Genomic DNA, 13632 nt, shown 5'->3' with positions numbered 1-13632 from the left:
ATTTTATTTGCTATTTATTGAATTATATAAAATATTGAAAATTCGAGGTTAGGCTATAATACTTACTGGTCGGCAACCTAAATAATCGATCAAGCCATGTAATTTGAAATTTAGCCAGACACCTTTAACAAACTTTTGTTGTAAACAAATAGCATTCAACTAGAGGATTTGGTAACCACATGGCATGCTATTGTGAATGGAGAAACAATTTAATAAGCTTATAAAAATTTATTGTATAAAATGAGCATGTACGAAATACATAAAATAGATAGAAATATTAAGGAAGTATGTTTATTCTATTAGGCGAATGGATACATTTGTAATTTTTGGATGAGCCAATCAAATCGCAGTGGCTGATTGGCGGTAAAAACGTGTCGATTTCAAAAATATCACTCCGATTTTATATAAATGATAAGAATTTATAAGTTATCACTACTCGGTTCATAATATATTGAATGCAATCTGAGTAATTATAAAATGTAATACATAAGATATAGGTAATAGCCTAGCAGATTGGCACGGACTATTTGTTTATTTTATAATGGCGTAGTAGTTGAATATTTCAATATATGCAAATTTTGAATACGGAAGTATGATTGTAGAGAAAAGGGTAGATCAGAGCCCACTTGCTTGCCAAATATAAATCTAGGGGGCCCTCAGTGCTTTGAGTGGAACACGATTTGAAAAGCTAGCTCGTCGGAAGGTTATATAGATATTGGAATTAATATAACACTTGCGCAAGTCTTGAAAAGTACAAAAACGTATTTCAATAATAAATTAAGAACTAAATAAGATTTACATGTCTAAGAATGCACGGATGGAAGAAATATTTAAATTTAATGTTGTAATATATAATATATATGCTCACTCGATCATTAATTTTATAAGCAGATTATAAAGATATGAATGAAGCTCATGTTCACGGGATGAATTGATTTATCTAATTTCCATCAGAGGCCGAACCTTTAGCCTTGAGATATATATATTAATATATTTGAGATTAATATTTTATTAATAAATTACTTTTATTTATTTGGAAAGAATGTATATGAGATTTTATTCGACAAGCAACAGCAAGTCGATAACTGAGCTGCATAATCTAAATGCATATGATTGATGATTTAAGAAGCACATGGTAACTTTTCGTGCTAAAAAACTAAAAACCCAATAAGTGAGCTAATCTGTGATACTCTTTTGATATATTTTTGTTTTTATTTTTACTGTTTTTGCTTGTTGCTCTATGCATATATATATTTATTTATTCGTTGATATTTGTGTAATATATTTATATCAATTTATATGGTGTATCCTTTATCTGTTTCTCAATCTCCATGCAAGACCAATCTCGTTATGATCTATCTAGTTACCAGTATTGAAATATTAGTAAGAGTACCATCCGACTATATTCTTCACCGAATAAGTTGGTTAAGACAGCGATTTACAGCATTGATAATCAAATCTTTAGATATAATACGTTCCAGAGATTTATATAAATTATCCAATATCATTAAATACGACCAGAAGAATCTCAAAATCATAGCATCAAGTTGCAGCAGTGCAAATTCTCTCATCTATACTTGCGGATTTTGACAAATCAGTCACAGAAATTGTGAACTGTTGGAGCGGCCGACGTCAGTAACCGGCAAGAGCAGAGAATTGCGGGAGCTCCTGGTCGAGCCAGTAAGAAATTGGTATTATATATATTCTAAGAACCACAACAAGGGTTATATATTTTATTATTCATGCTCTACCGACTGCAGCCAAGCAGGGCAACCCGTTATTGACAAAAATAACGTGACAACATATTGTTTATTGTTTTTGAAGGGACGGATCCAAAGATCCAAAGAACCCCAAACGTCAACCAAAGCTTATTGTGTTCCCAAGTAGTATGTTAGTTGGGCAAACCTTCGTCCTTTACAAGAACCAGGAGTTTTTCCCTATACTAACATCCCATTTATCACCTGGCTGCTTGTCGCAATCCAGTGTGATATGCTTGGCTGTCTCTTCAGACTGAGCAGTCCTCGTGAACTACATGAGATCCTCTCCTGGCCTTCTGTGAAGGTCTTTCCGCTGTGGAAAGGGCGGCCAAGTGGCCGCTAGGGCGCCCGGCCACCCCTGACACAGCCTCTTGACCCACATTTGTGTCTGGAACTTCACACATCTCTGGTCTCGTAGGTTTTTTCTTTCTGTCTCTCCGAAACTTCGCAGGGTCAGAAGCCTCACCTCTCCCAAGAGGTTTCGCCTAAATTGCCGCCCTTCTTTGAGCAGTGGTGGGGTTTGGTCTCTCCACCCATAACTCGCGACCTATGTGAGTTCCACTCCTGGTCTTTTTGTAGGTCCTTCCGCTAAGAAGGGACGCCAAACTGACTGTAGGGCGCCCGGAGCCCGGCCACCTCTTGCCTCTCTCTCCACTCAGCCTCTTGACCTAAATTCAATTGGGTCATCACCAAACTGAAAAACATTACTCTAATGTCAAGGTTATGTGTGGTGAGAGAAGAGTTTCTCATTATGAAGGTGAAATTGAAGAATAGTGGAACTTACAATATCTCTTTTATTCCACCTTGAAATCAGATTTAATTTATTTGTCCTTTTAAAAGATCCTTGCGAAGCACGGTTAGCACCTGATCATGGAAAAAATGATGGATGAAAATTATGAGCTATGGGAGTTATGTATTCGACACTCATTTCCACTTTCACAATATTGTTAGAAAACAAATTAATTTGAAAGAATAGAAACAATATTCCATATAGTTATTACATTCCACATATGAGTGTATATTCCGCACAAGAAAAACAAAACAAACAAAACCTACTCTAAAATATGGTATACAATAGTAGAGTGTAGGTCAATTTCCACACAGAAAACACTAAACATGTGAAGGACACATTAACTTGTAACCTATTTTTTGTAACTAACTATTGTATGTAATTTTAATTTATCTGATATTCTCTGTAATTGATTTAGTAGTTTTATTTGTTTGGGAAATAAACATTTTTTTATTATTTATTCATTTACTCATATTGAATTTATAATTTTAATATTATAAAATAAATACATATATCATTTATTAAATATTCTATTATTTAGTTATAGAAATTGATGAATCTGCTAACTCGGAGTATTTCTTGGACATTTTTCAGGACTTGATGGAACTTACACACAAGATCCGTCTCTCCTATCTCTTGGGTCCAGTGGAATATTTTAGTGTACCAAAATGCTACAAGGCTAGTTATAGCAAGAAATGTGAAAAATCTTTCGCTTTAATAGCATCAACAAATGAATCAATTTATAATCCGGTGAGTAGGCCTATGTGAATTTTGATTAGATCAAATTAGAGTTTATTGTTCATGCGAGTAACAATACAAAATGTCTCATTCACTAATCATGGAAACGGCGTAATATTCCTTCCACAAGGTTAATTTGAGATGAGGTTTCATTGGAGATCCTACTGGAATCGGAAAAACCCACTTTTCTGTGGCTTCAATATTTTGATTCGTCATCTCGGGTCTGTCATTTTGATTCCAACTTCATTTTTTGAAGGGAGGTGGTCGTGATTGTAATAAATGATTCCAATAGGAAATGAATGGCGATAATCGTACATTGATATCTCAAACACTTAAAAAGATATTCACATTGAAAGATACTATTTTTTTTTTATTATTTAAAAATTAGCACCTAGTCAGAGACTAATAAGCTATTTATTTTATCCTAATCTTACTAAATGGACTTTTTCAAACCTCATCCTATGATTCAGTTTGTCTAGTTTTTGACTACAATAAATTAGTCCAGTTTGTATTCTATAGAATAGTTTCATACAATCAAGTTAGTAGGCCAATAATAATTTGTTTGGTTTGAAGGGATGAACATTTCACTATCACTAACACCAGCTTCAAGCCATCAATTCACAACACAAATTTCACTTCACTAACTCATGCGGCTTTGTTCTTTTGAGCCTCCTGACCAGATGATCAACATCAAGCAGATGGATTGCCTCTATATTGTCGTGCTGGTGGAGTCTCTCTTCATGCTTGGTCGCAAAGTGCTCAATAACTTTCGTGACTGTCTCCAATAAATTGAAGGTCGCGATGAAGATCAGCATTTCTGATGTACCAAGGAGCGTCAACAATATTTTCTTAGTACCTTATTTCGAAATCGTTGGATAATTTGTACATTGGATGGTTTAGTACAGCCCCAAAGTTGAATGCCATAAGTCCATACAGGTTTCAGTAGCTGTTTATATAGTAGAATCTTGTTGTATATGGACAGCCTGGATCCTCTTCCCAGCAACCAATACATCTTTTTGAATTTAATTCCTAGTTCTTCCCTTTTCTTCTTGACGTGTGCTTTCCATTTGAGCTTGACATCCACCGTCATACCCAAATATTTGGCAGTATTAACATGTGGAATGACTTTCTCATTTATATATACTAGAATATATTGAATTCTTTTATTAGTAAAATTCACATGTACAGACTTGGTATCATTTAGTTTAATTGGCCAATGATTTGTCCATGTGTTTACTCCATTAACTGCTCTTTGTAGCTTTTCTGTAGATTCCTCAATATCTTCTGCGACTGAGAGAATAGCAGTATCATCTGCAAATGTAGCTATAGTGACTCCTGCTGGCTTTGGAATGTCACTAGTGTACAGTGTATACAAAACTGGTCCTAGCACACTTCCTTGGGGTACACCAGCTTTAATTTGCCTTAGTGTAGAATATTCATCATCCAGCTTCACTCTGAAATATCTCTCATCCAGGTAGGACTTCAATAATTGGCTATATGCTGCGGGTAGGACTTGTTCTAATTTATGGCACAAGCCTTCATGCCAAACCTTGTCGAAAGCTTGGGCAATAAAGGCTTAAAGCCAAAGTGAGCAGGAAACATTCCACCTGGTATACACCTCAGTTGTTAGAAATGAAAAACAAATTGTTATTGTATCATCACTTATATATAAGAGACAAGACAAACTTATCTAGATTAGTTTATTGTAATGCTAGGACTGAGTATAAGAATGCTATAAATACAACCAAGAAACAGTAAAACTCAACTCAGATTGAGCTCTCCAGTGATAGATGTAAATCAGCCTGGAAAATGATCAATCAAGTTGGAAAAGAGAGTCGTAATGTTAGTATGGGTATTCCTCCAGATGCTTTTAATGAATTCTTTGTAAAATCAGTTGAAGAAGTGCATGATAAAATTGCTCAGCCAATCACTACTGCTGCCCAACTTATTGAAAGTTGCACTACAGCAAGGACGCCTGCCTTCGGTTTTTCTGAAGTAACTTCTAACATTATATTAGATATAGTTAATAGCTTTAAGTCATCATCTGACAGTGTAGACATCTACAATTTATCCATCAATATAATTAAAAAGGTCATAGACTGCATTGTTGAACCTCTAACTTACTGCATCAATGGTTGTATAACGGAAGGAGTGTTTCCATCTATACTCAAATTATCAAGAGTAGTACCAGTTTATAAAAAGGGACCAAAGGATTGCGCATCTAGTTTTCGCCCCATATCATTAGTTCCTATATTTTCAAAGATCTTTGAGTCAGTAATAAAAATCCAGATCTCAAATTACCTAAGTGAACAGCACATTTTAAGTGAAGCTCAGTTTGGTTTTATAAAAGGTAGATCTACCGCATCTGCAATAGATGCTCTGATTAAAAAAGTGTTGGATGCTTTTGAAACAGGTCAATTTGCTCAGGCTACCTTTTGTGACCTCTGCAAGGCATTCGATTGTGTCGACCACACAATCCTGCTGAATAAACTTGGTCTCTACGGTATGAACAGTGTAAGTCTCATGTTAATTGGGTCATACTTATTTGACCGTAAGCAAATAGTCTATGTAGGTCATACTAAATCTAAGGTAAAAATGGTCAAGTTTAGTGTTCCTCAGGGCTCTAAAAAAACTCTGAAAACTTGCTTTTACGATGGAACATACTTTAAATCAAGCAACCATATGGTTCAGGGCAAATGGTTTCCTATTGAATAATAATAAGACTCAACAAATGATTTTCAGCTTAAGAGAGATTCCAACAGATAATAGTGTGAAAAATGTCAAGTTTCTAGGTATATATATTGACGAAAAATTAATATGGAAGCCACATATTGAGTATGTAAATAGTAAATTGTCTAGGGTTATTTATTTGTTGGAGCGATTAAAAAATTATGTACCTGATAGCTATCTGAAACTTTTCAACTGGTTAGTGAAAACACCAATGTATTCTATACAAGAATTCTTGGATTCCGATATGATTATTGATGTTTGATTCCTTGATTGCTTAAAGTTTTTCTTTCTTGTTTTCACATTTTGACAGGGCCTTGTTTGTACTGTTGTTTGTATAGTGATGAATATTTGAATTCTTCTGGGCTTACTTTAGATGTAGTTATGTTTATGTGTTTATATATGTATATCGTATATACTTTCAATTACAGTAACTTATAACGTTCTGACTTGCATAATGTTAGTATAGTTTTGACTTTGTCTATTGCCAATGTTGCTTAATGACAATAAAAATTTATTATTAATATCTAAGAAGACAGTAGAACATACTTTTTTCTCCTCAAGGCATCTTTCTATTACATCTGTTAGTCTGTTTACTTGATCAATTGTTGAATGTTTACTACGGAATCCAAACTGGTGAGAAGGTATAAGTTGTTTATCCTGTAGAATTGGTTTTAATCTTGTCAACAGTAATCTTTCAAAAAGTTTTGATAGTACCGGTAAGAGTGATATTGGTCTATAAGAGGTTACTTCATTTAGTGACTTTCCGGGCTTAGGTAGCATTATAACTTCGGCTACTTTCCATAAACTTGGCACGTACTTCAAACGGAAAGCTGCATTGAAAATATGACTCAATTTCACAATTGCTTTTCTAGGAAGATGTTGAAGTATTTCTCCTGTTATGAGGTCATATCCGGATGATTTCTTCTTTGCCATATTATTTATTTCTTTTTTAACTTCTCATGGCGATGTTGGAGGGATATTATCCAAAAGTCTTGGCTGTATGATTACATTTATTCCATCATTGAGCACTCTATCATCATGAGGAGTAAATGTTTTCTCAAGATGGTTTGCAAACAAAACCACTTTTTCCTTACTGCTGTGAGCCCATGTTCCATCTTCTTTTCTTATTGGTGCCACTTGTTCCACTGGTCTCTTTATTTTCTTTGCGCTCTCCATAGTGAGTAGTTGGTACTGGCCTCATTACTTAGTTCCTCCAGGTAAGTGTTAATCTCTTGCTGTTTTATTTCATGTATTGCTCCTCTCAAGTTCTGTGTAATTCTTTTCAGTTCTATTTTACTTCTTGGATCTCTTGTCATTTGCCAGATTCTTCTAGTTCTTCTTCTTTCTGCTATCAGCTCTCTTACTACTTGGGGGTAGCAATTACCTTTGATTTTACTCTGAAGTGGGGGAGTGTTTTCCCATGCAGATTGTTGAATGTTCGTTACAAACTCTTGTACTTCATTTTCCAGCTCTTCAGTCGTTTGTAGAGATGTGTCTTAATCAATTTCATTTTCTATCATGTGCTTTAATGATTCATGTCTGTATATTCATTTATTGGTTGTGGTGCTCCGGGTTTTTTCACAGCAGAGCTATGGATTGTAAGGACAATTGGTGAATGATCGGAGTTATGATCAAATTCTTCCTCAACCTCTATAGTGTTAGGTGATATGTACTTTGTGATGAAGAAGTCTAACAGGTCTGGGATCTTAGCTCTATCTGTTGGCCAGTAAGTTGGCTTCCTTGTCGAATGTACTTCGCAGTTGTATTCATCAACGGCCAGTTGTAACTCCTTCCCTTTGGTTGTGGTTAGTCTCGAGCCCCATCTAGTATTCTTCGAGTTGAAGTCTCCACCGATGATGAATTTTCCCGTGAAATTTCTTAAAAAATCACTGTAATCTGGTTTCTTTAAGCTGAATCGAGGAGGGCAGTAGACAGCTGCAATCGTTATCATACCACTCGAATGGCATGTAAGTTTCACTTTTACAGAAATCGACTGGAACTCTTGCAATTCTATTTTCTTATACTCATGATGAATTGATTCTTCTTTAACCATCACCGCACTCCCTCCACGAGCACTGTTCTGGGGATGTACTGCATGATATATTTTGTGACCTCTCATTTTTAAATATGATTGCTTTGTGAAATGTGTTTCTGAAATTGGGCAAACATCAATTTTTTGTTCAATTAGAATTGCCAATAGATCATCTTTATGCTGTAATAGACCGTTGGCGTTCCATGTCATTATTCTAAATCTACCTTCCATATTTCTTGTAAGTGCTTTCTTTCACTGTAGTATTTAATAGTTTTTCTAGTCTAGAAAGAATTGTTTTATTGAATTGCTCTTGCCTAACTAGCTTTTCAAGAATTAATTGGAGTTGAGAGGCTATATTCAATCCTAAATCTTCACCTAAGCTCTGGGATATAAGTTGGGTTTTCTCATTCATTTTGTTAACTGGGACTTGTTTTACTCTATCCGAATAAGACTGATTCTCAATAACTCGAGCATCTTTTAATACCCTTTGAAGCACAGTAGTTTTATTCCCCTCGTTGGTTTTTGTTTGTTTCTTCTTATTCCGAAGTGCTTGCAGTTCTTGTGCCACTAGACACCCTCTATAATTAGCTGGATGCTCCATTCCACAATTATTGTAGCACTTTGCTTTTTCTTCTTATGGTTTTGTACAGCTGGTGGTAAGGTGAGGACCGGCACATTTCACACATCTGGGATCTTTCCTACAATATTTTTTAGTATGCCCCCAGGCTTGGCAATTTTTGCATTGGGGTAGGAATTCCGGCTTCTTAATTGGCACAACCTCAATTTTCATGCCCATGATTGCATGAATTTCATAAATTTTATTTATATTCTCTGAATTATCAAAAGTGAGCATGAAAATTGGATGTGGTTCTTTAGTCTTCCACTGCAGTATGTTTACAACATCCAGAATTTTAAATCCTTTCTCTTGAAGTTCTCTCTTTATATCACCTGGATCGCAAGTGCTATGCAATTTCTTAACAATTACTCTAATAGGTCTAATTTGTTTGTTTTCAAACGAAGACCAATTCATATTTTCTTCGTTAGCACTGCCGTAGCTAATCTGTAATTCTCCTCTGTGTTAACATTGAGTTTTAGACTATCATTATTCAGTAAAGTCACCTTGTAAGAATTTTTCTCCATTTTTTTATTCAGAATCTTATAGATAACTTGATAATTTTGAATATTGTATAATATGATGGGTGGTGGTTTCAAAATTTTATTTGACTGTTGATTGTTGGTGGAAAACTGTTCATGTCCAGTGTCATCTTTCGATTTATTCTCTTCATTGGAAGAAGCATTTCGCTTATTTCTTGAATAGAGTGGAGGTTATTTTTCTTGTGATGGAGGCGAAAGTGAAGTATTCAGCTTCCTCTTCTTAGATCTCCCATTTTTCACTCTCACCCACACCGTCTCCTTGGCAAGTTCCTCCTCATCTGTACAGTAACCAGTACTACATGATGCATTTTTAACATTATCAGATTTTCCACTTTTTGATTGATTTTTCCTGATTGTTGTTGATTGGTGTTGATCCAACTTACTACTCTCTACAACTTTCAAATTGTTGGAAGCTGCAGGGGCCGAGTTGAAATTAGCGCTCTCTGACACAGCTTGATTTGAAGTTCTTCCAGTTTTTTTTCAAACATGTTGTTTTTACTTTCTGCTACTCGCATCCTATTCTCAGCTTCCTTCCATGCATTATACAGTATTTGCTCTGCCGGAGTTTCAAGCTGGTCTGGTTGAATGAATTTTTCTGGTGATGTATCTCCTTCATTCATGGTGATTGATGGTGGTGGTGATGAATTGCAGCTGTTATCTTCAACTTCTTCAAATTCTGGAACTAAGAAAGTCGAAGGTTTAACTAGTTTCCATTCCTTTCCATTCATTATTCTGATTAATATAATTATTACGACGGCTCAGCAGTTTTTTTCTCGCCAGTTGGTTTTTCGCGAGGTGACCGACCGCGGCAGGCGACGCGAACGTACGGACGCGAGCGCGCACATGCGTACTACTTCCACTTACAGCCGGCTCTATTTTTCCAGCATAAGCAAACCTATTGTTCTATTGAATATAGTAAACGACACTAAACTACACTAAACGACACTACTATAACTATGTATACTATTGCTGAAATACTATTAAACACTCTCTACATGTTACCACTTTGGTGTCTAACCGCTGACTGAAAGATACTAATGAATCATGCGAAAATGGAACTCAAAATAATAGATTTCCAAGTCACAGAAAAGTAGGAATTTTCATTAGAATAGAATCTCTAATCAAATCTACTATCAAATTATCCTCTCATCATAGAAAAATAGAGCTCATGATGGTAAATTGAATTGAAATTATTGAACCACAGAAAAGGAAATTTAATTCATAGTCGAATATGATCCCCAATAGAATGTACTGTCAAATTATCCATTTAAACAGAGTTAGTGAGATAAATATGGAAATGTTTCAAATTTCCGTATTTCGAGTATATTTCTGAAATATTAAGCTTTCTCCATAATTATTATCAATGTGTTGTGTATACAGAAGATACTCTGATAATTAGCCTACAATATTGGTACATTTCTAACATTCTGGAATATTTCACCCGCAGGAATTGAGGAGAGAGTTTTATGAAATCATGCCAGTGGGAGTTTCATTTAAAACAATTTCGCACTACTTGCAGGTTGCAAGACGTAAGTTCAATTCAATCTATTCCACCAGAGATAATACAGACGAGGTCTGCTATCTATTCATAGTGATAGATGTAATAGAATCAACAGTTGCCAACAGTTTGCAGTTGAATAATCACATTTTCTCGAATTTCAAGCTTATTTTCAATTTGAGGTGAAAATGTTATTAAACATTTATTGTGAAGCTTTTCATGCTCAATCTTTTAAATTTGAATATTTTTGTTCAAATTGTGTCTGAAGCTTGATAATTGGAAATCTAAAATCAAACTATGCATGGATGGATGGAGCTCCTGAAATTTTCAACAGATATAGGACTTTTGGCAGTTGATAGAACTTATTAATGACTATTCTAGGTATGGATTCGATCAAAATCGTTGGAGCAGTTTTCGAGAAATTTCTAAAAACCCTGTTTTTGCCAACATTTTTGCCATTTCAGCGGCCATCTTGAATTGCATTTGATCGAAATTGTTCGTGTCGGATCTCCATTGTATAAGGACCTTGAGTTCCAAATTACGAGTCATTGATTGTGAGATGAGATATCGTGTACACAGACACTCATACACACACACATACATTCTATAACTGATGAGGAGGGAACATCTACCAACTATGTATCCTAAGGTTCTCTAAATTTCTGGTGGGAGAAAAACTACTATATGTAATTGATGATGTAATAATGTGAATATTGAGTGGGTATTATTGTAGTTGTTTTTGTGTATCTTATATTGTTTTTCAGGTTTTTGAACTGAAATGAACTTCTATTTTACTGTTTGTTGAACCCTGCGATTTCAATGTAGAGAATATTTGACTATGTTGTAAAGGGGTAAATTGCAAATCCTTTGTAGATGATATGATGTTCTTGATATTTATAAGAGCAGTTACTAAATTCTCTATTTTGCGAATGAATTCACAAAAAATTAAGGCCGTCCGGCTCGCAAAATTGCTGTGTTCAAACCTCAGCTTTAGCTCAGTGGTAGATATATGAATTTCCCAGATGCAATTAATCACCATAAGGTTCAATGACCGGTGATTATTAATTCTTACCGCTGCTTCTATGAAGTTCTTGAAGAATACCAATGAGGAAATCAAAAGAATAGTTGATGACTGATTATCAGTAACCATGTACACAATAAAGAATAATAAAGACCAACTATAATTTTTCTAGTTGATCTTTAAAACGCTTGTCATGAATACAGGTGTTCACCAATTTATCCTTCTAAAATTCCTTAGAACTTACAACGCCAGTTCTTGAAGCTCTCTGGATCCTTATATGATATAACTGGAACCTTATTAATATACTTGTCAATATGTTGTTTCTGGCAGACTAATATGATTATCATCAAAGGATGATAAATATGGAGTGCTCTTAATAAGATCAATATCAATTGATTCAATAATTTTATATGCTGCTGAATATTTTTTTTTGGTACCAAGACAGCTCAAACTGTATATCACGAGATGAGTTAGGATAAAATAAATTTCTATGATTGGTATGCTGACATAAAATACAAAATATATTCCCATGAAACAATGTATAAATAAAATATTCTATATCTATAATTCTCCTTAAATAAATTCTTTTCTAAAATCTGAATAATTATCACAAGGTTTACTAGCATTCACAATTGTGGACTTTAAAATTTATAAATATACTATACTTAATACTGATGCTTAGACTTCCAGTCAGCTCAGAATTCTACAATTAAAAACCTGTTTGGTCTGCAGATTTGATATGATATACATTGATCAATTTGCAAATAATAATTTTTAGTAAATTAATATTCAACATGAGATCTCAGGGTTTTATATGAGTTCGGGCCGTGCATGGAAGTAAGCTTCCTACATATATCAAGTAAATTCATAAAATGTTCTTATAAATTATGTGATAGCACTCAACACGTTGTGATTTTCCTTTAATTTAATTTAACTTGTATAGCACTTTTGATTAATTCCCTAATTATGTGTAGAAAGGCCTTAAACGAGCTTGTTTGATTTATCACTCACATTAATGACGTTCTTGACGGTCTCGTGGATTGAATTAATCATTTCCAATAATTAATTAGGCAGGTCCCTTTCGTCTCTGCTGGGCTAACACGTGGTCCTGGTTTCTTATAGATTTCTTTCCGAATTAAAGATATATTTATGGGAATTGATTATAAATGACAAACTCTTCAACAACACTGAGTTCACAGATAATTTAACATTAATTACAAATATTTCACATTTAAAAAAGGGGTTGGCTTGATAATTTTAAAATTTTAAAGAAAGAAAGAACCCTAAACTCTATGTGCATCCTCTCAGGTCAAGATCACAAGCCAGAAGAAAGTTGTTTTCAGAAAAACTTTATCTCTTCCTTGAACAATTTGTAAGCCTCTTTCTGATTGGCTTTTAATTTAGTAAACTCAATACAATTGGTTGCTTCAGAATCAGGGCTTCTTCAACTTTATAATAGAAAAAATTAAATAAAAAGTTTTTATATAAATATATGGAGTGATTATCTTAAACTATATTCATAAATAAATCGCGATATACGATGTTAATAGATAATATAGTTTTTTAGTTTTTTATGTGAGTTTTGTATACTCTTGATTTTCGTGCTTTTTAGATTATAATGAATATTTGATAATTCATACAGGAATAATAGTTGTCCGTATTTCTATACATCAACCTTCCTTAGTATATATAATACATCCTTTGTGAGTAAATTTTTATAATTCAACCTATACTGGTTGATCGGACAATCAGCTGATTCGCTAGGTATTGATTCAAATAACTATCGATTTATTCTAGATCGATTGATTCATTTAAAAGTGTAAACAAATAATTCTAAACTCAATGTACATGCAAACTTTTATTTTTTATAATCCGCCAATAATAAATAAGCCGCTTTATAATTTTTGATTC

General features: G+C 34.2%; 1 protein-coding gene across 2 annotated transcripts in view; it reads left to right on the top strand.

Annotated features, from left to right (window-relative positions):
• Window positions 1-13632, top strand: part of LOC111047664 (lipase 3-like) — a 174138-nt gene that overhangs the window by 97631 nt on the left and 62875 nt on the right. For both annotated transcript variants that reach the window (XM_039435466.1, XM_039435465.1), the window contains 2 exons: window positions 3142-3297; window positions 10650-10731. In XM_039435466.1, the coding sequence (XP_039291400.1) occupies window positions 3142-3297; window positions 10650-10731 (238 nt within the window). The remainder of the gene's footprint in view (window positions 1-3141; window positions 3298-10649; window positions 10732-13632) is intronic.

The sequence above is a fragment of the Nilaparvata lugens genome, chromosome 9 (assembly GCF_014356525.2).
Source record: "Nilaparvata lugens isolate BPH chromosome 9, ASM1435652v1, whole genome shotgun sequence".
NCBI classification, from domain to species: domain Eukaryota; kingdom Metazoa; phylum Arthropoda; class Insecta; order Hemiptera; family Delphacidae; genus Nilaparvata; species Nilaparvata lugens.
The sequence above is the reverse complement of the archived record's forward strand: the minus strand, read 5'-3'. Positions and strand labels throughout refer to the sequence as shown.